At 40.6% G+C, this 26,070-nt stretch overlaps 1 protein-coding gene across 1 annotated transcript in view; it reads left to right on the top strand.

The window, feature by feature from the left end:
• ube3c (ubiquitin protein ligase E3C) overlaps window positions 1-21,783 on the top strand; it is a 29,819-nt gene extending 8,036 nt beyond the window's left edge. Inside the window, exons 12-24 of the mRNA XM_054622800.1 lie at window positions 1,921-2,007; window positions 2,108-2,265; window positions 2,870-3,096; window positions 6,332-6,436; window positions 7,052-7,139; window positions 9,421-9,518; window positions 10,582-10,714; window positions 12,279-12,526; window positions 15,403-15,615; window positions 17,910-18,098; window positions 18,208-18,274; window positions 18,654-18,784; window positions 20,451-21,783. Of these exons, the coding sequence (XP_054478775.1) occupies window positions 1,921-2,007; window positions 2,108-2,265; window positions 2,870-3,096; window positions 6,332-6,436; window positions 7,052-7,139; window positions 9,421-9,518; window positions 10,582-10,714; window positions 12,279-12,526; window positions 15,403-15,615; window positions 17,910-18,098; window positions 18,208-18,274; window positions 18,654-18,784; window positions 20,451-20,621 (1,915 nt within the window). The 3' untranslated portion in view covers window positions 20,622-21,783. The remainder of the gene's footprint in view (window positions 1-1,920; window positions 2,008-2,107; window positions 2,266-2,869; window positions 3,097-6,331; window positions 6,437-7,051; window positions 7,140-9,420; window positions 9,519-10,581; window positions 10,715-12,278; window positions 12,527-15,402; window positions 15,616-17,909; window positions 18,099-18,207; window positions 18,275-18,653; window positions 18,785-20,450) is intronic.
• Window positions 21,784-26,070: the final 4,287 nt, after the last annotated feature.

Here is a 26,070-nt window from a genome sequence, read left to right as displayed (position 1 = left end):
CAAGAGGCTAAGGGGAGCAAATTGCATCCCTGCCTTGATTTACAGCTCTTACAGCAAAAAAAAAAGAAAGAAGAGAAGCTGGCCAGTCGTCCGGCCAGCCCGGCACACTGCCTTTTTAATAAATATGTAAAATGTCTCATAAAGAATTTTTTTCTTTTAGAGGACAACTTAAAAGCTGTACAATGATTCAGGACCGAAATTGATTTTTGATTGGTTTGCTAATTGTACTTTCCCAGGTTTGTTCATGTGGGTACGGTGTCATTTCTCTTTGTTTAGTGTTGGATACTTGGTGTAATTTCACTTTGATAGTTTGGTTTCGACCGATTGTAGCACTCTGTTGCTAACGGGGCTCGCTCTGATGAAAGTGAGCGCAGATGAGCTCTGGTCCTTCATTTACTTTTGAACCCTTGCTGTGATTTTTGCGTTGTCATGAGATAATGATGTTGATCATGTTAATACAGAAGTCTGCAAAACAAATTTGTATTTAGGTGGAAACTCGCTCGTTTAATCTTTATGGTATCAAATCCGACTCGAGCTCCGCTGCTATTTTTTTTTTCTGCTGAACACAGATTCTTTCATTACTGTGAAATGAAATGATCGGGTTGTGATTCATCAAGCTGCTTTTCACACACACATGCACAGGCTAACCCCTTTTGATGTCTTGACTTTGTTTATTAGTGGTTCATTCCATGATTGAAATGGGGGTTTGGGTTCTCTCAGGCCGTAAATCAGCATGTCAGCTGGCATTTAGTGCTTTGTTTCCCATTTCAATCAAACACCCGCATCACTTGTTATGAGCCCACTGCACTACCCCTCGCTTCTCTCCTGAGCCTTGTAGTACTGACAGATGGCGTGTGCTCGGCACAAACCATTTTTCAAGCCGTATGGAGGGTCGTCTGACACTCGGCTCCTAATGCTCATTTCCATTTTAGGAGTTTTCAATGGGTTTTGGTAGATTGAATGGACGAATGGGAATTTGAGCATTGACATTGAGAGGAGAATATTCAGCAAATGTAGGATTCCTGTTTTCTCTTTCTCTACTTTCTCCTCTCTTTTTGTCTCTTATCTCTTTTTTTTCTTCACTGACCTTTACTCCTCTCCTCTACTGAGGAAACACATGATGATGCCCTATTAAATGCAAGCATCCTTATAGGTGTCAGCACTGTCACTCTTAAACAAGGGCCTATTATATGCAGGGGCCCTTTATTTTGCCTTTTAGCTTACTTACCACATTATTGTCACCTGTACTTACCCTCTGTGTGAAAAGCCATGCAATTTAGGAGTGCACACACACATACACTTGAACAAAGAGCAGCTTCACACCTTGGTGCCACAGCCCACTGAGTGCAGAGCGACTATAGCAAGGTATGCGGGCCCTCCTCAGTGTTATCATGTAATTCACTGTGAGTGTGGAAGCATGCTGGCGCTGCGGGGTCAAAGCAAGGGCCAGGCTTCCCCTCCTCCTCCGTCCTCCATTGTCTTGCTCCCTTGGCCATTAAGTTAAATGGGGCTCCAGCAGGAAGCCAGAGGGCTGTTTATGACCCGAGCTGGGTACCCTCGCCAGCAACTAGTTTACTAATGGAAGGTGCCTCGCCTAAATAAAGCTTAATGGCTCATTTAATCTCTTTTCGGCCCTCACAAGGTATAAAAACAGGAGAGAAAGGCCAAGAACATTCTATGAGGGGAAATGTTGGTTAACAGTGTCATTTATTTTTTCCTCTTATGGGGCCTTTTGGTTAACAGGGGCAGATTTAACAATCTCAACACAGCGGACAGATTGACGGAAAGTCATTTTACTGTTCACACTGATTGTGTCATCTGATTGAAATAGCTTGTGTTGTCTTGTTGACGAGGGCTTCATCCTTAATCAAAATAAATGTTTACATTTAATGTGTGTCTCTGATTCTTTGTTCTCTACAGACTTCTCTACAGTTTAGCTTTCAATGCACGTTTCTTGAGGCATCTCTGGTACCTGATAACTTCCATGACAACAAAAATGATCACTGGGTAAGATAATTAGAAGCACATTATTGGCAAATGTATCTTTGTGTGTTCGTACAGCATATGACTCATACTTAGCGTCTCTCTTTCTGTCTGCCCCCGTCAGCTCCATGGTGCCGCTGCTACAGCTGATCTCGCGAGGGTCTCCCATGTCGTTTGAGGACTCCAACCGCATCATTCCCCTCTTCTATCTCTTCAGCTCCCTCTTCAGCCACTCGCTCATCTCCGTGCATGACAGCGAGTTTTTCGGTCACGAAATGGAAGGTAGTTAACTTTGTCATCTGTTTAACCGGATCTTAAAGGTGCTGAGCCGGCGGCTAGAAGCTAACTGTGCTAACAACACAAGCAGTGCAAACAACAGGAACAGTGCTGACAGAGCTAAAAGGTGTTTACCTTTGCTTTAAGCTAGTAAAACGAGCACAATAGAGAGACTCACATGCATTAACGTGCACGCGCAGCCGGCCCGGCTATGTACACAAAGCACAGAGAGGCTCGGATTAAAACACACCAAAGATGAAAGGCAACTTCATTTTCTGTTCTGGACGCCATTACTCCACTATATGTTGACTTAGCTAATAGTTTGCTGCTATATTAATACTCAAAATATGGTATTGCACCCTCAAGCTTTTCACAAATTGATAAATTGTTGGGCGATTGCTGGACCTCATGAATGTCTGATTAGGACACACATCCCACTGGAGCTGCTAATCCTGTGGAGACACTCACCCATCATCTCCCATTTCCCTCATTTGTTTGTTTTAGCAGAAATAATCGTCCGTTGCTTTCATCAGTCACACGCGGCCTTGCCGCCATGTAAATGTGAAAATCAATATCTGTAAAAGACTGAGTTCGTTCTCCCTCTCAACAGGTCAGACACAGTCCTCCATGATGCCCTTCATGCTGACGGAGCTGGTGACTCTGTCTCGCTGTCTGAGGGACGCGTGCCTCGGAATCATCAAGCTGGCCTACCCCGAGACCAAAACAGAGCACCGCGAGGAGTACATGGCTGCCTTCCGCAGCGTGGGCGTCAAGACCAACACCGCGGTTCAGCAGCGCATCCAGGCCGAGCAGAAACGCTGGGTTCAGCTCTTCAAGGTAATGTATAAAGCTGTCAGCTTGTTGAAGCTGAATGTGCATCATTTGATTCTCTTCATATTTGTCAAGTAATTGCTGTTTGGCAATGGGATGCAATCAATTTATTTTATTTCAATTTGATCTTGACATGGTGGCAATAAACAAGTTTTTTGCTTTAGCTTATCACTGTGAAGTAAATTTTGAATGCACAATATAACGGCTGCAGACTAATGACACCAGCAGCGTTAAGTTTGGTTTCCTAAAAGTAATTTACCCGGTAAACAAAGGCTTGATTTAGAGCACAAAGAAAGTGCCGTCAACCAAAACAGTCAGAGGATAGCACCTTTGTTTTCCCCGCTAACTATCTTTAGCTATCCACAGTTACAAAAGAGTATCAGTTAGAGCTGCACAAGGTTTTGTTTCAGCATCAACATTGCGATGTGAGCATCTGCAATAGTCACATCGTAGAACATGTGATGTGACAAGGATAACTCAGATGGTTCTCATTTTCCATGATTAATCCACTTTTTCCCCATTAGTTACCTACAGTCTAGGTAGGCCCGTCATAGTTTCATATTAACCGTATATATTTTTTCAGTTCTCAAAAGCCAAGGTTCATGCTGCCCGGGGATAACACACCCTGATGGTCTTCATAAGTCCCTAAATTTGTCATTACTTGTATGCGCTGAGAAACACAGAAAACAATCCAGTTGTCTTTCAGTCAGCGGGCCAACAAGAATACTATTTGCCAACGCTAGTCAGGGAAAAATTGTTTGTTGCCACTTTAAGTAAAAATAATGGGTCCTAAGACATTGAACTTGTAATTGCAGACATATACATTTGTCAGCATTAAATTGCTGATAAGCAAATCTTAATTTTAATATTTATTGTCTGCGTAATAGGAAAATGTTCCTTTTTTTTCATGCATGCCAAACACAGGTGTAGCATTTACATAAAAGCAGCTGGCAGATTGTGCCATACGTGTGTCTCATTCTGTCGGTCACACGTGACAAACACGATAAACAATTTGACCTCTGTGGCAAAAGAACTACCTCAACCTTGCTTCCAACAGTTTAAACCTAAGCTACCAGCCACTATACCTTTTTAGTGTTGACAGTTTAACTTCTGATAATCCAAGATTTGTTTCATTCTTATCCGTTGATACCTAAAAGCATAAACCATGATATGTGACACATTAACACTAGAGATAATCCTTGTGTAGCCTCTCTGTGCATCGAAGCATAGTGACCTAACGCCTTGTCTGTGTTAGTGGAAATCAAGCATGTATGCATGAGCAGGCAAAGATGGAGCGCTGCAACGGAGGTCATCCATTTGTTATTTACCCAGAAGTAATGAGGCAGAAAACGGCATTAACTTCATTCTCCTTGGCTCTTTTTCTCGTTTCACACCTGCCTTTCATTTCACCCTTCATTCTCTATCAAGGAAACCATAATTAAGCAACTGTGTTCTTGGCTGTTAGTGTTTGACAGAAGGATTTAAAAGTGAACGCTGGTGTTCTGTGAAAGGTGGCAAATACGTGAAAAGCATGTCTGGGTTTTTCATAAAAAATCTGCTCGAAGGCCTCTTGTCAGCTAAAACGACCCATTAAAGAAGTGGGGAGCAGGGGAAATGCATTTTCCAAATTGAACGGTGGGATTTACAGTCGGTTTAACGCTGCTGACCCCTAACACGCTAATGTTTGGTTCGTGTCATCAGCCGTCCCTCCCCATCTTTTATCACCTCCATTGTCGAGCTATCTATTTAATTGAAAGAAGTTAATTGAATGAAAATGATCAACTAAGCTTGTATTAATATTGCTAATGGAACTTTCTTCTTGGCCATGTTTGGAGAACGATGTCACGCTGGAGTTTGGGAAAGGCCCATTAAGGCTTGCACTTAACCCGATGGGCTAATTAAGGAATGCTTATTCATTCCCAGAGTCAAGGGGTAGGCCGGCTCCAAACCCATCGCCACGCGCCTTTTACAGCATTTTGCACTTGCCATTATTGCGGACACTGCCTTGCAGTGATTGGTTGAGATCGATCGTCGCTCTATGAAAATGGCGTGCTTTAGAAAAGAAAATTTCGATTGAAAATAATCTATGCTAAGTGTTATATGGAAATAGTCTGTCTGTAACTGTTATGGCAGACATAACAGCTCCCTTAACGAATGCATGGTGAGGTTATTTAGCGGATGTCTGATATCGACTGGCCATAGCAACAGCAGAGCCCATTGTATTCAGTCCAAGGAGGCTTAAACCTTAACGTTTGCCCAGTAAATGTGCTTCTGTAAGGTCCCAATCCTGCAACAAAATCATCCTGGGAAAAGTTGATATTCAGTTTACAAAAAACTGTTTATTTGAAAGCATTTTCGTTGATTAATATCACAGATTTTTAAAGCGCATGCGAGTCAAAAGAAGTTGAGACAAAAGCAAACTGACCACTTCAGCGTACATATTGTCATCTTAACCTACGTTAATGGTCATCTGTGCAGCTGTGAATCTCTTCTATTCAGAAGGTAGGAGGTTCGATCACCCGCCTCCTCTAGTCCGCAGTTTTAAATATCCTTGGGCAAGATACTGAACCCCACATTGCTCGAGTGCTCTGCCATCGATGTATGAGTGGGGGTGAATGTGCATTAGTTCCTGATTGGCAGGTTTGCATTTTGTGAGACCTGTAGCTCACAGCGCTTTGAGTGGTTGGAGTACTATAAAGAAACTATATGAATGCAAGTCTATTTTCTATTTACCATGTACTTGAAATGGCTCCGTGCATGTTACAAAGTCACAACATAATCTCATTGTGAAATACCATAGTAACCCTGAGCCTTCTGCAGGCCAGCCAAGAGCCATGCTGTTATTTGCAGTGCTGTGAAACCAATGCTGCCTGATCTTTTGCATTCTCGGTCCGATGGCTGATGTCAGCAGCAGACCTCGCCAGTAATTAACAAGGCTGGACATTGAGGGACGGCACAGGTCGTTTTTCTTTTATACTCCCCATAAATGGCGCACTAATGGCTGAATTCTCAAATTGCTTTTTTTTTTTTTCCTTCTCTAAGCGAAGGCACATCGTCCTGTTCAACAGCCTATACACAGAAAAAAAACCTCTTCAGCAGTGTTGTGTTTTCTACTCTGCAAAGTACTTTTAAATGTACAATTCTTCATCTTCCAATGAAGGGGATTTTTGTGTGGATATAATTGCCTGATATCGAGCTGTTTATGTGATGCATGCCTGTCTGTGTTTGATCTACTACGCAGGTCATCACTAACTTGGTGAAGATGGTGAAAGCTCGCGACATTAGACGACCCTTCTGTCCAGCAGGTCACTGGCTCTCTGCGGAGGTCAACATCCGCGCAGATAAGGTAATGGACTGTCATCATAGCTGTTTAGATTTTGTATTTGTTATTGTAAGATGTGATGTCAGTTTAAGCCTTTTTTTGTTAAATGAAATAAAAACCTGATAATCGTGAGCTGCCTTTACAAAGCTCCTGATATGAGTTGATCGCAGTGGTTAAAGCCAGAATTATGGCTTTTTCCAGTTGAATTCCCCCTAAAAATAAGATGAAATCCATGTCAGGATAAAAGCTTTAGTGGAAGGAGGAGGTCTTTTAAGTTATTTTTTTAAAGCAGAGAAGAAAATAGAGAGGCAGGACAGACTTTCACACATCACTCTGAATAAGTGGTTGGTTAGCCATCCAGTTTAAATTTGCAAAAGAAAAAAAAAAGTTACAAACTAGTTAACTGAGATTAAAACCAGAACAGTACAATCTAGATAAATTAAAATATGAATACATAGGAACAATATGAAATAACAAGCAAGGACAATAGATAATACAACAGTACAAGTAGGCACAGGTCCAGAAGCAACAACTGACAAGTGGAAAAGTTTATGAAAGAAGGCTGCTGTTTTTTTTAAGGATATTCAGAGCTTTGGCAGGAATTCAATTTTATTTATGATGATCTTATTTTTTCTCCAGGTCACCCAGTTGTACGTCCCCTCTGCGAGACACGTGTGGAGAACGCGTAGGATGGGTCGCATTGGGCCGCTTCAATCAACACTCGATGGTATTGTAATCTGTTAATTATTTTGAGCTTTTATCTTAAAAAGTAATTCCTGAAAGAAACTATAAAACTTATGAAAATGTGGGTTTATGAGTAGCCCAATACTATTTGAAAGAAGTAGTTAATATTTTTCTGTTAAGTGTGCAAGAAATTAACACAACTATTTCATGAAAAAGATTTAAAAACCTTCTGACATTTATTCTCTTTTTAAAAGCAAGTGGAAGACAATCCATGTCTTAGAATAGACTGTTTATGACCAGCTAGAATCACTTGACTGTTCAATCAATTAATCAATCAATCACACTTAAATGGTCAGCACCTTTTATAAAGTTAAGTGAAATTCAAAGTACTTCCTTAGTGACTGAGAAGCCGAATATAAGACGGAAAAAGTAAAAACAGAAAAGAAAAAAACAAGTTCAACAATTTGACACCAATGCATGTGTGACCTCGATATAATAAAAGTAATAGTAGTAAAACAGAGTGAAATAAAACTGCATTAATGAAATAACAATTTTTTTTATAAAATGATACAATTTGAATACAACAAAATAAGTAAAGAAATATAATATGTTATCTAAAATGTCGAACCTGTTGTAGCACAGAGCTACTCCATTGGCAATAAATAAAAATGTAGAATAATATACAGTAATGCATGTGTCAGCTTGATGCATAGTCCAGGAAATCATCCTAATTGCAGTCCAAAGTCACCTTCTCCATGTTTGCTTTCCATATTCTATGGAGCTGTGCATTGATATTATTATGAGTCTCTCTAGTCTCTATCCATAGTAGATGGAGTGAAGCTGTTAGGGTTCAAATCGAACTGTCCTTCGGTGTACGACTAGAAAATGATTCTCTCTTAACAAGTGATAATTAACTTTTTTTGCTGAAAAAAAGCTTCATAATGTGAAGATGTCTTTCACAGCACTTCACAGGGATAGCAAAAAAAAAAAAAAAAAAAAAAAAAAAAAGTGAAAAGTCATTAGCTTTCCCTATTACAGCAAAGATATATTACCACATTTTCTCTTCATTGACTCAATTAAGCACTCAGAGGAAAATACACTGACGCAGGCAGGACTTCATCCCAGGTTTCTGTGAAGCATGGTGTGAAAACAAGCTGATAACAATGTGTGTATGATCTGCCCAATCCCACTCAGAGGCTGTATGGGATAAATTCAATTAGTGTGAAAGTACCTGATGAACTCGGCCACATCTGGTCCATGTGTTTGTCTGGCCTTTTCTCATTTCCTTAAATGGACAGGTCCATGGCTGATGAATGAGCAACGTATTGACCACTCCGAGGCCATATTTCTCCTCAAAGATGGAAACCTGATGGGAAAATGCAGATCAGGTTGACTAATTGAGCAGAATAATTGAGCTGCTGTGGACGCAAAGTGAGGAGGGTGAAGAGCGGTTTAGCTATTGTGGCAATTTAGGTTTTGTGGGCTAAACGGTCTAAACCCAGAGTTTAATACAAAAACAAACATCAGCATAATGGACACGGTCCGGCAGGTGGACGGCAGCTAACTGTGGGGTTGATTAAAAGGGTGAAGGATGGAAATGTCTTTAATGGCTGGACTGTAAACGGTGGACTAGGTCTTACTTACAGAGCTTAGCAGTGAGGAAGGTAATGATACTGTTAAAGGAGTATTACACACACCTGATAGAGATCACCTGATGTTGGGAATTATCCTCCAGATCAAGTTTCCCTGAGCTAGGCTGTTTATTCCTGTCCTCTTGTAGTTGAACCTGACCCTTGAACCCTGTGGAGGAGACTAAAGAATCTGTGTCAATGTCACTCAATTATGATGAAAGCCCAGTAGCCAAATCAAAAATCCATTAACAAAAACCTTTGACTTGGGATGAAGAAATCAGTGTGCAAAAATGCTTACTAATTTCCGGGTGATAGGACTCATTTGACTCATCAAAGATTTTCATTGAGTAATTTTCTGTTAAGTCACTCTCTAATACTGAATGAGGTAACACAATGGTCAAGTATTACCAACTGGGTGTCTGTGATACATTTTCATTCATTAGGACACTGTTTGGATCTCTGGAGTGTGAGATCCCAAAACACAATTTCATTAACACTTCTTGCCAGAGTTGCTGCCAAAGAGAACGTTTGAGATTGTAACTTTGAAATATAATAAAATGTACATTAAAGTTGCATCTACTAAGTAGAATGCGGTGGATATTTTTGGCCATAGCATTTTTGTGTAGTAAACACAAGTAGACAAGAATTGCTGATCAGGAAACGCTCTGACATGTTGAATTTTTCTTTCCACAGTTGGTCTAGAGCCTCCACAGCTGTCTGTGTCTGAAGAGAGACATCTGGCCATCCTCACAGAGCTCCCCTTTGTGGTTCCCTTCGAGGAGCGAGTTAAGGTAATGCACCACAAAAACAAAAAAAGTTTTCTGTCCCTGTATCGGGACTAAATATTTCAGGGCCCTCTAAAGAATTGTGTTGTTTCCGTCAGAATGAGTGTTTTCAATTAGAAGCGTGTTATCGATATTATGTACATGCTAACAATGCATGCAATCTTACTATTATATTTTAAATATATATTATATCTAATATAATATTTTGGAAGTGTAACAGTGCTACACTATACCATAATAAGCCATTAACATGAATTATTTGAGTCATTCTTAGACAGATTGCGCTGTTTGATGTGTGTAGAGAGGCTGTCTGTGCAGATGCGTCGCTGTCTCGGGTACTGAAACGCAGCGAAGGAGATCTATAGACAGACTGTCTTAACAAAGCCTTGTCTTTTATTTATTATGTTGGCAAAGGCTACAGTCTATTTATTTATTCATTCATTCGTTTATAGGCCCACATATGCACAAATAAGTTTTATGGGCTATCGCTGTAATTTAATTGAAGTGATTGTTGCCCATATTGTAGCCATTTTCATCTAATTTAGGCCATTTTTTTGTCCTCACCACCAAAACCAAAATGTAATAGCAAAGAAAAGTACAATTAAAGAAAATAATGACAGCACCTTTGAGGAGAGCTTGACGCCATGAAGTATCACCATGTGTACTTTTGGCATAACAATGGTTCATTTTAGAGGATTATCAACAGGATGTTAAGCAAACGTCAGGTGTGTGGATAGTGGAACAGATAATATCTTTATGATTTTGTTTTTCTCACTGATTTGTGTCTTATGCCTGCCTTGGTTTTTCTTGTCATTGCTTAATGGTGCCTTTCTTTTGGAAAGACAGTTTGTTTTAACTTTATTTTTGTTTACCAATCTTCTTTTGCTTTTTATCCTGCTTTCCCCACCTTATGTTTGTCCCTGTTTGCTCTAAACTGCCAAAATGAATGCTGATCAAAGGCAAAGGATGCATGATATATATATAATACTATCCATACTCAGAATTACATTTTTTACAACTCAAAAGATTTGTCGCTGACCCTGCCACCGGGCTCACATCTGTATTGTAGATCTTCCAGAGGTTAATCTATGCTGACAAACGGGACGTGCAGGGGGACGGGCCATTCCCTGATGGCATCAGTGTCACCATCAGACGCAACTACATCTATGAGGATGCCTACGATAAACTCTCTCCAGAAAACGGTATGGCTTTCATCGCCGTTTAAATATAATAACGATTTGACATGCGCATTATTTGTTGTACGTGAGGCCAATGCACTTGACATTGTGTTGCAGTGGCTGTGTTATTTCCTTTATTTATTTTCAAGATGACATGTACGAGAGGAGAGAAGGCAAGAAGCAGCAGATGTTGACTCTGTCACTGAAACTCTCCTTATGCTCTATAAAATCTTAAAGGTTCCCGTTAGCATTAAAGATGAAGGTTAGCTCTCTCCTTGTGCAGAATATTGAATTTCGGTAAAGCATAATTGTGGTTCCGATTATTATAATGGACCGCATAAAAAGCAGAATCAATTATTTTAAGTCACCTCTTTTGTGTTTGAATTTGAAAGGGCACTTCAGTGGGGGCAATCTGATTAAAAAGAGTAGTAGGAGACCTGGGCTGAAGACATGATCTATATCATTTATGTGTCTATAAGTTATAGCTGCCTTGATTTATCACTGTACATTAATTATTCTGAAAGATGACCTTTTATAGAATTTGATTTGAATATTCTGCAGGTCAGGAAAGAGCTTTCTTGCTAAATGTTTGTCTCGCAAAACAAGGTGATGCACTACATTTAAATGGTATTGGAATTCTATTTTTACACTTTTCATCCATTTTCTGGATTTACAGGAATAATCAGGTCATTGATTGAACAGTTTGCTCGTTGGTTGTCTTTAAGATAAGAAGCCAATACAGCTAGCCCAAGTTGTACAGAATATGCAATAGGGACCAATGTGAGACCTGTTAAACTACCTATGTAAAAAAATATCAGACTTTGTCAGCTTTCTGTTGTTATCACATTAAAACACCTGAAAAATTGGAAATGAGGTGTGTTAAATTAAAATGTTAAGCAAAAGTTTAAAAGAAAAAAAAAAATCTCATTGGCCAGATTTAATTGAGATAGTTGGACTATAGCTGTTACTTCAGCTGTTACTTGCAATCTTGCACATTATATTATGATTTAAGGATCAGTTGAGAAAACCTGAGATTCATTTTTAATGGGATTAACACAAGATTCAGCATCCTAAATTAAAAAGGGCAACATACCTGTAGGTTAAACTGTAGTTATAACTATATACTATTTATACATAGGAAGAGTGTGTGATGAAAAGTGTGTTTTTGATTATTTTTCAATTTTACAATGCCTAGAACTGATGTGACTCCATTAAACATGATTCTTACTTTCCTAAAATTAATGTCAGAAACCCGTGAAGTGAGTACCTTTAGGATTTATAGTGGATCCGATTTATTTTAAGAGTAATATGAACCTGAGGTTGTGTCCAAGCCTGTAAAATTTGAGGAGGTAACCATCAACTATTAGAAATTAAAGTCTCAACAGTTTGACTTGATTCTGTTACTGGAAATTGCCTATACAATGAACGTAAAGTAAAGATTGAAAATCCCAAAGGTCTTGGTCGCATTTATCAGGGAGAATATAAAGTCGCAGTTTATTGTGACCATTAACTTGATTGGATGATGTTTTGTTTGTCTCTTTTTTTTTTTGTACCTCCATAAATCCCTCCTCATGCTCTGCCTCGTTAGAACCGGATCTGAAGAAAAGGGTTCGAGTCCATCTGCTGAATGCTCACGGTCTGGACGAGGCCGGCATCGACGGCGGCGGCATCTTTCGTGAGTTCCTCAATGAGCTCCTGAAGTCGGGCTTCAATCCCAACCAGGGATTCTTCAAGACGACCAACGAGAGCCTGCTGTATCCAAACCCCGCGGCAGAGATGCTGGTCGGAGACTCCTTTACGAGGCATTACTACTTCCTGGGCAGGATTCTCGGCAAGGTGAGCCTCTAAAACATAATCTGATAACGAGTTTAGTTATTCCCATTTCCTTTTTAAAACCTTAAATCCTCAAAACAAGGATGAATATCTGAAGTTGTATAGTTGTTGGTAAAAATATCCAGGAAATTGTAAGATTTAATCACATACTGCGTCAATGCAGATCAATATCAGTCAGTGTCAAGGTCGAACTGGCTGCATGTATAAATTTAGAGGTTGTTTTGGTGTTTGTTCTGGAATCTGACAATGTTTAGAGAAATTGCCGTCATTTGTTTCCCGGGGCTTAGAACTCTAACCTGGCACTCAAGCAAGCTTTAGTTTTCTTAATTAGCCCTGTGCATAATCTGTTGACGGCATTGTTTTTCTGTCGCTTCCTTCCTCCGATGGCACTATTTATTAGGGCCTAATGTTTCTAAATCATCCTTAATGCATGTGGTAGTGATTGTTTATCAAGATGCCTTCCTCATCGTGGGGGGGGGGGGCGGGGGCGGGCGGCGGCGGGCTATCATCTCAACCCGGAGAAGAATTACCTCATGACAAGCGGTCGCCTCTCAATTAGGGCTTCCATTAGCCGATGATTCCTACCTCTTGTTTGTGTAGTGATTGCATTTGGCTGGCACTAAATCAGTGAGCCCACACAGACAGGACATAAATAAGCGTTCAAAGCATGTGGTAATAGCGTTTTGATCTGTTTTACAGTCAGGAACATCCAGGTCCCTTCACTCTTGCTCGGTTCGAGATGGTTTGGTCCACTTATCAGAGAATCGTAACTCTTCTTCTTCTTCTTCTTCTTCTTCTTCTTCTTCTTCTTCTTCTTCTTCTTCTTCTTCTTCTTCTTCTTCTTCTTCTTCTTCTTCTTCTTCAGTGTATTCTTAAGTGATAAATGATCAATCAGCAGCTAGAAGATCTCCACCCCCACTCCCCTACATATTGTGCTCTCAATAGCTAATGGTTGAGGCAATTAAGCGAGGGGAAATTAATTTGAATTTGACTTTCAATTAACCCTACCTTAAGTTCCTCTTTCACCATAAAATGGACGTTTGAATGGCCATGTGAGAGGTGTATTGATATTTGTTTAGTGCCGTTATTGCCCCGGATAAGAGGCACCCGTTTATATAGATTGGGATTGCATCACCGCTGCTGCAGTGTGCACAGTGCACATTGCGGCTCAAAGGACACAGGAGATTAATATTGTTAATTAATGTCCGAGGCGTGCCATTGTTGTGGAGGTGATGTATTACAGGCAGGAGTGGCTTGTCTAGGGTACTCACTGAAATGGGATTGAGCATCAGAATAGAGGCCGGTCGTCATCCTTCTTCCTCACTTGTCCACCCAGCTGTCAAGAAGAAAGATTTAAGCAACAAATGGTGAAACGTGAAAACAGGATTCTTTCGCTTCTGTGGTTCTGTCCTTCCAGACTTCAGACGGAAGAGTTCATTTAATCTTGATGGGAGTGTTTGCTGACATGGTCTATGTCAAAAATCGCATTTCTCATTATGTGATATGAGCTGCAGGAGGTTCTCTTTGTGCCTCATTCATCTCTCATTAGTCCAAAACCTCCAACCTCATCAGCAGTGGCCCCTCCACTCCGTAAACTGTGAGGGTGAGGAAAGTTTCATCCTCCTCCTCCTCCTCCTCCTCCTCCTCCTCCTCCTCCTCCTCTTCCTGCCTTACCCGCCATACTTCCCGCAAGTCTCCTCTCACTGATCTCCAGCCGCTCATGGTTTCTTTTCGAGGTGTATGAGGTTGGCACCCCTTATTAATAGTGATGCGTTTGAAAGGCATTATAATTTTATTGATTCTTAATGCTGTAAATTAAGGAATGTATTTGGCAGCTAACAGAATGCACCTGCAATATTGTTGGCATTTATTCCACCTGATGGTGCCGCGATCCGCTTTAATTGCGTTGCCACTGCACTCACTTATATTAAAAGGCCCGGGGCCATAATAATTAATTCCTTCCAGCCCAAGTCATTTTGGCACAATTTCTGGCAATAAACACTCATAAATAAAGTGTGTGGCGTTGAAAAAATAAGGCTACAGGTTTTTTCCATATACTTATTGCTGCCTCTTCCCGGCATAAGTGTTATTGATAGGTTTCAAGGGGCCACGCGGCGCATATGGTCTGGAACGAGCGCCGGCCACGAGAGAAATACTAAGTGGATTATTTTGCATAAAAAATAGACAATGTTTGAAGTTGCGCAATTAACCTGTGTTTAGAAAATAGCCGTGATTTATGCGTGCGTGTGTGTTTAAGATGCATGCATTATGGAAATCCTCTAGATTTATAATCCATTTAGCTGATGCGGTCAGGGTTTTTAGCGCTATCATTTATAAAGACCTGTATATTTTAATGCCTGCAACGGGCTCTTTTTTCGGACTATTCCAGTACATTAGCTTTGGGTTTTATGAGTCACCTGCCCGGCTGTGGTTCTTAATGGCATTCGAGGTCAAGGTGACAATTGGCATTTATAAAGTTTGAGGCGAGTGAAACCGAAAGCCTGTGTGTTTTAGATGGATTGTGTTCTGCGTTTAGCCCTCAGTCACTCTAATGTGACCATATTTACCATCTTATCACTAGATTCTTTAATGTAAGATCAGTAGGCAAATTTAATGTTGTATAATGTATGTTGTAATCATATTTTTGCATATGTACTTAATAATGAAATGCTTGCCACTTGATGCGTGATGCAGTGATCCACTTAGTTATCTCGGATATCTAATCATCATGTTTTATTCAGTGACACGCAAGCAATAAACAATTGCCGTAGTTAATGCTCCCAGCATTTCCTCATTTGCACTGATTGACTGATGTTTGTGGACAAGTGTATCCTTGTCCTGCAGTTGTCCTCCAGTAAACAGCCAAACTTTTTCTCCAGGCTCTGTACGAGAACATGCTGGTGGAGTTGCCTTTCGCCGGTTTCTTCCTGTCCAAACTTTTGGGAACCAGTGCCGAGGTGGACATCCACCACCTGGCGTCGTTGGACCCGGAGATGTACCGCAACCTCCTCTTCCTCAAGAGCTACGAGGGCGACGTGGAGGAGCTGGGCCTCAACTTCACCGTGGTCAACAACGATCTGGGAGAGGCTCAGGTGACCGGGGGGGGCGGTTGGGGACAAAGTGGGATGGAGTCGGATAAATGATTCACCTTCTTTATTTTTTCCATCTCTATTTCTGCCCCCAGTCAGTAGCTCTCATTCAGCCGTCTTTCCTTCCTCCTGTTTAGCACCCCTTTGTTGCGTTAATAATTCATTTCCCTCATGATGAACCACTTTTCAGCTCCGAGAGAGATAAAGCACGTCGCCACCTTCGCTCTAAGCTCTGCAGCAGCGCCGGGAACACAGCAGCTCTGTTGACCATTCCACCTGCCTTTTCCTCCAGAAATGATCTGAAACACGCCTGACAGAAGCAGCTAGCTGCTCTTAAGCACGTCCCCTCCAAAGCTCAAGGCTGCGGAGACGAGCAGCCAGCAGCACTCTGTATCACCTGATCCCAGACCTGCACTCTACCCGGAGCCCCTGTTTGCTCAGGGCTTTAACGCGTCTTATTAGCTCTTCTCAAACAACACCTGAAATGGTCGAGTTACAATGTAGCCCTCCTGGTCGCAAATAGGGCATCGCAAACAGCGATAGGGAAAACAATTTGTGAAAGATTAGGCACACACCCTGGAGCAGTCTGCCCTGCATTTGCCCTCCTGAGATAGCCAAAGCAAGCAAGATAAGGACAGTAATTCTCTTACATTAGCACATAATCAGAATCCACTGTGGGGGAGAAAAGACAGGTTTAAATTATTACCCCTCAGTGGACAGCATACTGTACATAGCAAATATGAGGAACAACTTACTTTATAGTGCAATCTAATTCAATATCGCTGCAATGAATATCTTTGTGAGGCTTATCAATTAGTTATTGTTTGCTCTGTTGTTAAAAATATGGTTTTAAGTATCTGTGACAGTGACAATGTAGCTGTTTATCCCCGTCCCTGGTCCTGTTTATCAAAAAAGGTTCACCTTTCAGAAATATTCAGAAACGTAGTTGCTGTCATGAGTATCTGCATACTGGATAAAAACTCCCAAAGCTTCATTTTGTTTCATTTTCGTTTTAAAATAAATGGGTCTTCATCAGACCTGAACTAATGTTTTGGACATTTAATCCAAAATGTGATAACCTTCACTTAGTAAGACCTTTCACCTTTTTATAATGTTGCATTTTCAGCTAATGTATGTAGCAATTCTTTTTTTGTTTTGTTTCTTGACAATTAATAAAAAAAAAAAGATACTTACATGGTTACAACACCAATGTTTATCCACAATTATAAGTTCATCAAAGATAACACAAAGAAGTCACAAAACTATTTTTTTTGTGGTCCATGTTATAGTTAGACGTCGTAGAGGTGTGTGTATATAAAAGCACAAAAAAACATTAATATACAGAATATATTCACATAAGACATTAACAGGCATTATTCAGAGAATAGGCCTGTGTACACACTTCCTATGATTCTAAAAGTGGTCCATTAAATGAGCTACATACAACCCTGCCTGCACAACTGTAACAGGCAGTAACTATTTAGTCTTCTACCTCTGTAACCTGCCTGATTCTGCTTTGAAAGCTCAACTAAATTAAAACATGGTGATGTTAAATTGTCCACCTTTTTGTTTTGGGATTTATAAGAGGTAGTCAAAATAAAAGCAAATGGACGTGAATTTATTCCTAAAGTTACATTTGTACAAGCAAGTCATAACGTTCTTAAAACATAAGATCACATATGATTAAGGAAAAATGCACTGGAAAAAGATGAATATGTCCCCATGTAGCCGCTATGATGTCGTCATACACCCGGCTTTATGAACAGAGATGAGCACATCATATCAAGTGCTAACTGCTCTATAGCTAATGAAAGGAGAACTCCAGGCCAAATTGTATTGGACCAGATGTTCATTGGATGTGCTATATTTAGACACACTGAAATGCACTTAACCACACACACACACACACACACACACACACACACACACACACACACACACACACACACACACACACACACACACACACACACACACACACACTCGCATCGGGCCATACCTTTAATCAGAGTGCTGTTGGAAAACAATTTTAATTACCTTTCAGTGATTGAATTAAATCCACCTGGCACAATTATAGCACTTTCTTTGTTTGTTGGTCATCTGGCACCTCATGCGGACACAATGATATGCATAATGTGATCTGCATAATGAAGCATGCAGCATGGCTTAGTGACAGTAATATTACTCAGGTGCTATCAGTCCTGTTATATTTAAATATAACGTGTATATATATACTGACAAATACTGGAATTGAACTGTGAGGAAACCTGTAAACTCATAGAGCCTTTTTGACGCAGGTGGTTGAGCTGAAGCTGGGAGGCAAAGACATTCCTGTGACCACAGCGAACCGGATAGCCTACATCCATCTGGTGGCCGACTACAGGCTGAACAAGCAGATCAGGCCTCACTGCCTGGCCTTCAGACAGGGCCTGGCCAACGTGGTCAACCTGGAGTGGCTGCGCATGTTTGACCAGCAGGAGATCCAGGTACGCTGCACGTGACGAGCAACACACTGCCCATTAACTTTACACATATTCATAACTCGCAGAAACTTATTATGTTTTTCTACCTGTTTTTGTTTAAATGTATCTATAGGTGCTGATATCTGGGGCTCTTGTGCCAATTTGTCTTGATGACCTGAAAAATTTCACAAACTACTCAGGTAGGAGCTGATGTTCAAAATAGTTTTGTTGGGGTTTCCACTTCCTATAGTCCCTTATGGGGGTACGCCAGCATTTAAGTAATGCATTTCTACAAAGCTGTGGGGCTCACAAGAGAAAAAAAACCCTGGTCAAACCGTAGCTGCAGGGGCGGATACATTAGCTTTTAGTCCCAAGTATACTCAAGCTCCATAAAACACTAAATCCTACACTTCCAACATGACTAAATAGTGCTTTGTAAATACAGATGTCATTAAAACTCTACGCCTCCAGTACAACAGGGACATATAACAAAGAGCTTGCAGACTAAGTCGGAGTCCCTTCACTTCACAGACTACTGGGTTGATTAATATCATTTTTCTCCATCTTAATCTCCTTTAGGCGGGTACTCTGCCACACACCCAGTCATCCAGATCTTTTGGGAAGTGGTCGAAGGCTTCACAGACGAGGAGAAGCGTAAGCTGCTGAGGTTTGTCACCAGCTGCTCCAGACCTCCCCTGCTCGGATTTAAGGTGAGGTTTTACCAAGACATGAAACATTCCCTTCGCTCCAATCTTTTCTTCTCCCCATACTTACTCTACAGATTTTGTACTCCCTGTCTCCTCCATTATTGCCAGGTTTTTTCAAGCTCAACAGGAGGGAGTGTTCCTTCTTAATGGGCATGTAATGAAAATACCTAGACTGATAACAGCCCTCGAAATGATCATTTTCAAATTAGGCGGCGATAAGAGCGAGCCACTGTGGTGAGGTCTTATCTCCACGTCCACTGTTGTATTGTAGTTCATGACCTTCCTCTGTTGAAGAACTCCTTCTGCAGCCATGTATGTGAGGGCTTGGTCGGAGATCCTGGCTGTACAAATATCACCATCAGAACTCGGTAGCAGGTTGAACTTTTGAACTTTTGCCTTCTGTGTGACCCGGCAGAAAGCAGCAATTTCCTGTTAAACGAACATACAAGGGAACTATACCCCCGTACTTCTAAACATTGTTTTTAGCAGCGCTGAATCATTATTGCTCCTATTTCTGAAATGATTTCCTAATTGGAAGCCGTTTCGCTTTCTCACTGACTTGATTTGTGAGACACTTGGGTAGTTTGAGATGTAGGGGAGGAAGACAGAAAGTGTTGCTCGGTGCCATTAAGGAGTTTTTATGTGTCTTACTCGGTCTAACCAGAAGCTGTAATCATCATATGATTGGTTTTAGTACTCTTTATGACTGTCATTAGTTAAGAAAACCTAATTGCAGTTCTGCAGCAGACTAAGGGAACAAAACTCTCCTCAGAATCCTTTGCAGTTCCTTCTCTCGGGGTTTGAGAGTTGCTTTCCCTCCTCATTTAATCAATTTGACTTTGGCCAGTGTGGATATCTCTCCCCCACCAATTCCTCGTCTCTTCTTCGGGCAGGAAAGGGCGGTAATTCGTGGGGGAGCGGCCCCTGACCCGGCCCTCAGCCTGAGCCAGCTAAGCCTTAATTAGCTGTCGTGAAACGGCCCAGGATTCATTAGAGGAGAAATAGCTCTGTCAGGAGAAGCCATTTAAAAAAGATGATGGAAACTCTCTTTTTTTCCAAAATGATAGCCGTGGTAATGGCGCTTTCTCAATAAGCAATGATAGTTTAATACGGTAATTGTCAGAGAAATGGGGTCATTACAGCTAAGCCCCCGAAGAGCCATTTAATCGGGCGAGTACGGCCGCTGAACCACGTACGCTAACTTTAAATAGCGGGATGAAATCAGGGTGGAGGAGTTTATTTTGTCAGCCCGGCCTGTGATGGAAACGGTCAGTGTCACAGTCTGCAGATGAGGTGGCCTCATCACAAGGAGGCTTGATTTAAAAAATGCCAGATGGACAACATGAAATGACCATTCTTTCAGTGTCTCATCCAAGGGTCAATCTGTGAGCCAGTTTTTCCACTCAGTGCCTTTCAACGCTAACCTGATTTCCTAAATTTATACTTGCACTGTATTAGCTTAACGCTTAATGTCTCTCTTTTAACATTTATCCCCTTGTGGGCGTTGACATTTATTGCGTAATCTGGATTGCTTTGGACGTTGCGATCATTACGGACACGAGTTGATTCATATCTCATTATTTGTCCGTCTCTAAATGCCTCAAATGTCTCTGTGACTGCGGCCGATTTGTCAGCTGCTTATTAACAGCTTACGTATGTATTCACACAGGAGCTCTACCCGGCCTTCTGCATTCACAACGGCGGAGACGACCTGGAGCGCCTTCCCACTGCCAGCACCTGCATGAACCTGCTCAAGCTCCCGGAGTTCTGCGACCAACACCTGATGAGGAACAAGCTGTTGTACGCCATCGAGTCCTCTGCCGGGTTCGAGCTGAGCTGAGGAGTCGGGGTGGGGGGTGGGGGGAAAGGCTTCTCTGTCCCTGTATCCACGGACCCGCCGCCACAGAAATGGCTTTGGAGATAAAGACTCCATTCAGAGTCACAAAAAAAAAAAAAAGAAGAGAGAGAGTAGGGAAACGAATGATGCACTGACCTGCCTGATTTACTGTGTTTGTGTGCGTGTGTGTGTGTGTGTATGAGTGAGTGCGTGCCAAGCCGAGGGTGAGGAAATGATCGTCCGCAGACTGAAGCAAAAAGGGGGTACAAAGGATCAAGCGGGGTAGGAAGCCTTTTTTTTTTTTTTTTTTAAATCCTTGTTGCTTTTAAGTAATTTAAATGTTTAATCACTTCGCCAGAACACACAAGAAGAACGGCGACGGGGTTGAGTTTAGCAGGACATGCGCTGAAACACAAACCAAGAGTAGCTGCTGCTCTCTTGTGTAATGGAACATGATCGGGCAGTTATTTTTTCACCAAAGATTAAGTGGCATCACATAAAGAGGCAATATAACGACAGAAGGACTCTAAAGCCACCTTGTGGTGTGCCAAGGGCTGCAGAGGTGGAGGAGCTTTTGTGTACAGCCATCGTGTATTTTCATGTAGAGGTCATCGAAAAACTCCACAGTTTTTTGCGATTTCTCCTATGATTATTATTACAAGTAATAGACCGTCGTGTCCGATAACCATAACGTAACACGCGTACATACGCCATCTGGAGTGTGGAAATGACTCATATTGCTGGACTAAATTTTGGGGGAGAGTATTATATGATTATGGATTTGTGAATATGTATATGTTTACAACTACTCTTGTATTATTCAGTATTTGTACAGGTTTGTTTTTCTTTCCTTTGTGTGATGAATGGAAGCCCTCGTGTTTTCACACATGCTCGCTAAGGTGAACAATCTCTTCCCTGGTCAGCGACCTGACGTCTGCTCTTTGGGAGCAACAACTATGTCACGCCGACGAGGCCGCTCAAATGACCAGTGTACCAACAGGGTGAAAAAGAAAGAAAAAAAAAAAAAAGAGTGTATGGAAATAAACCCGCTTTTCTTTTTGCATTTACTTCCATAAGTATCTTTTTTTCTTGTTGCTTGTAATTTACAGTAATGACCAAGACATAAAACAGTGCTTTGTGGGAAAATCTCCTCCTGAGTTTTATGGCCTCTGACATATAATTAAAGAAACATCCAGTTAAGAAACACTGAGCAGAAGTATTCTGGCCTTGAGATGCATTATCGGGCTGAGCACAAATTAAGATTGTGTGCGTTGGCCATAAATCTACCTGCCCTCTGATGCAGTACAGCCCGGGAAGATATCCATCCCTCTTTGGACCGAGTCCATCTCTCCATCCTCTCCTCTCTGCTGAAACAGCCAACTTTACTGCCCCCTCTCCTCCTCCCAGAGCCCGAACCCCTCACATCCGCTGGGCCAGGGAACTCAAAGTGATAATTGGGTCTTAAAAACCAGACTTGTCATTGAAATGAGGGATTCATCTCAATTACTATGAGATTTATTTAAGACTATTACCTCGTGATGGATTATAACTGACAAAGTTAATGCAGGGTGTTATGAATCATCCTCGGTGCGTAATATACTTTAGCTTTCTCATAGGCCTTTTAAGAGCTAATTGAAGCTTTTAGGCTTGTTTATCTTGCTGCAGAGCAAGGAAACATCAAACATCACTTGAGGGGTGATTGTGGATTGTAGCCTACTTTGCACAAGATTACTCCCAAAAGTGCATGCTGGGAATGTGAGCATTAAACTAGATGAGTGTGTGCCCAACATGGAAGCATATCTGACAAGTTAATCATACCTGATTTGGTCTTTGATGAACAAATCACTAAACAGAATGACTGCAGGTACTGCATCAAAGATAAACTGTCTTACACCCTTCTCAGGTTATTTGTTATAACAGAGTACCATCTGGTGGTCAACCAGTGATACTGCACCCACTGCACTCATTTTGAACCTTCATGTTTTTGTACATCTGCGGGACACTTTATGTTAAATCAGGCACATTATTATGCCTTCTAATAAATGAAATGGGGCCAACTATAGCTCATCGTGCCGGTTACCCCCTGGAAACATTTCAAAGACGCACCATTAACACACTTTGGCTGCCTGGTTGCAGCAGAAAAGACAAGACATTCTGATTTGGCTTTATGAATATTAAAAAAAAGAGCCTGAAGAGGTTTCAGGCAAACATTTAGGTTCATTTATTTGACATAGCTGCACATTAGGACTGCGTTGTGTGTGTGACAGTGCAGCGTTATGAGTGAGCGTTCTGCCTGTCCAGACATGAACAGGGAGTGGACCAACCTTGTTTCTGGGTTACAATCATTTGCATGCAAGCAGCAACCTAGTCTTCATTAGCTGGGCTGCTTTACAGTTTACCTTCAAGAATTATCATTGTTTGTCTTTTAACCTTCTGCATTTATCTGTGTGTGAGGTTACTTTGCATCCTGCAGTCATAATTATCAAAGAAAAGCATATAAAAGTCTATATGAATACGTTTGGAGAAAGCTATCGACTGCACTATAAATAATGACCTGTGCATGATATCTATTGCTGTGATTCCTCCTGCTCAATGAGTCTAATTAGATACTGACTGGCCATAATGTCCAGTGTAATTAATAGCCATCTGTCATTTTCATTGGGTCTTCTTTTGCTTGGCAAGAGCTCCAGCCGGCTTTAACGGCAAGAACGACCTTCATCTTCCATTTAAAATCAATGCCAGTCTGTATAATTTCAGCCTCAATTCGGTTCAAAACTGCAATAACCTGGACTGCTACCTTCTGTTTCTTTGGGTTATGATGAGTTCATCCTACTGATTTTATATTTTTTGTTTTTTTACCTAGATCTCCTGCGTCCTGTCAAGCTTTTTGAGCTGTAACCTAAAAATATGAGAGCCCATTCCTGCACATAAAGTCAACTCCTATGTTGACTTTAATAGCTTGTTTCCTCACGTCATGTAATACATTCCCTACGCACCAGTGGTGCATCCACACACCTTATTATGTCTAGTTAGACTTCTTCTATTTGGGCAGGTACATTGTGACATCTCTGACTCCTGACATTATAATAATAATATTTATTTATGCAGCACTTTTCAAAATAAGCGATCACAAATTGCAGTGAAATCAAATACCAACAACAAAATTTAAAAAAATACAAATAAAATACTATTACACATCTGCCAACACAAATACACAAATTCACACATTAGTGAGTTCAAATCAGCCATGTAAAAGAAAACACTGATTTAGCCTATTTTAAATTCCTCTGGCAGAATATTTCCCATTCGTGGAGCCTAACAGGAATAAGTTCAGGCCCCTTTATTTTGAAACAAAGATATGGTTACAGCCAACAGGTTCCTGCCTCAGGATATCAGACTGCGCTCAGGTGAAGCGTGCAATGAGAGAGAGAGATATGATCTGGGGCCCGGCCCTAAATGCTATAAAAGTAATGCGTAGGAAGATCTGTGCAGGAATGCATACCATTTAAAAGTTCAACCCTCTGCAAAGGTATTCAATATTGCATGCTAGTACCTCAAAGTTTTAACTTAACTAAAATTAGGAGATCTGATTATGAGAGAGATTTTTTTTCACAGCACATATTTGATGTCGTAAGAGTATGACAATCTCAGGTGTAACATCTTATTAATGATGACTCTTTGCCATTCAAAAATAAGACATAACAGCCAACCTGTGTTTTTCCTACAGTAATGATTCAGTTTCCTCTGTAAAAAAAAAAAGAAAAAAAACAAAAAAAAAGACCACTAAGTTGATAGCTTAAGGACATGGGTCTACTTACATTTTTAACACATAGAACATATAACTTAATTCCTAGCTATTTATATTGTTCCCTCTTTTAATGGCAGAGAGGGTCTTCCACAGTATTTCCCAAGCTAATCATTCTAGTAGTCACAGGTCACCTGTTACGCTCTCTGCACGACAGGTGGCGCAGGAGGGCTGGTCCTGGTTCCTGCACCTGCATGGCAGAAGCTCTGATGTTTAACCCCACTCTCTGACTTTTTAAAAGTATCTCGGTCGCAGGACAGGCTCGTGTCCAGTGCACATGTGCACAGTGAAGACGGTCATCTGTCCTCGGGGTCTGCTGGGTGTCATCATGGGTGCGTGATCAGGGTCAGCGAAACAGCGCTGCTGTCGACAGTCAAAGACATGGTGCTTTCAAGTACCCTCTGCAAAAAAAAGAAAAAACTGCCGTGAGTTACTTGGACTTGTAGTACAAATGCATTTATAGCCTCAATGTTGAAATTGACAAAATCCTATGCTTTCAGTCCTTATTTGTTTAAATATAGGTTATGATGGGTAAGAAACAACAACACCTAAATAAATCTACTGAAGAATAGAAAAGTTAATAAGACTATTTTCCGTTGATTTTGAGCACTATAGCAGCAAAATAGAGGAAATATCTGAAAGTAGGTCATTTATTTCTGCAACAAAATTCTAAATCTAATGATATTAACTCATCAAAATATAATTTGCAGATATATCTTCTCTGAGGCAACACCATACAAGTATTCACAAAAGAATGTTACCCTGAGCGTCAATCAGTGTTGACACAGACTTTGGAAAAGGAGTAGAGTTCAGCAAAAGCCACAAGGCCAGAGCTCTTCTAAAATACTTTGAATGCAACATTATAGTTCTAGAACATCCTGGATGCTTTGTCTCCACTGTGCTATAACAGTAATTATATGGTTCAAGCACACGCAATAGATATTTAAGCAACGTGATTGTATGGTTTTTTTTGTATTTAAGTTCTCCTTGGTTATTGTAAATTACTTAAAGTATCTTCAAACTGAGCTACACAGTTTTGAACCTTTGGCTTCTATAAAAACAGTAAATAATCAACAATAACTGAAATATTATATGCACAACAGAATAACTATTATAACTGTTATTGCACAACAGAATAACTATTATAACTATTATTGCACAACAGAATAACTATTATAACTATTATTGCACAACATAATAACTATTATAACTATTATTGCACAACAGAATAACTATTATTGCACAACAGAATAACTATTATACAATTGCACAACAACTATTATAACTATTAATAACTATTATAACTATTATTGCACAACATAATAACTATTATAACTATTATTGCACAACAGAATAACTATTATAACTATTATTGCACAACATAATAACTATTATAACTATTATTGCACAACAGAATAACTATTATTGCACAACATAATAACTATTATAACTATTATTGCACAAAAAAGATACCTTAACATTCAGGAGTAGTTTGATTGTTTTAGGTGTTGAACCACCAACCCTCCTGAGCCGCACCGTGGATCTTAATATTTCAGTTTAAATTGTGCATTGCTGTCTCCTATTACCATATAAATTTACATGTAATCAAATTCCCCCAAAACCAGTCCAACTGCCAGTCGGGCTCTG

Source organism: Anoplopoma fimbria, chromosome 21 (genome assembly GCF_027596085.1).
Source record: "Anoplopoma fimbria isolate UVic2021 breed Golden Eagle Sablefish chromosome 21, Afim_UVic_2022, whole genome shotgun sequence".
Taxonomy (NCBI): domain Eukaryota; kingdom Metazoa; phylum Chordata; class Actinopteri; order Perciformes; family Anoplopomatidae; genus Anoplopoma; species Anoplopoma fimbria.
The sequence above is the reverse complement of the archived record's forward strand: the minus strand, read 5'-3'. Positions and strand labels throughout refer to the sequence as shown.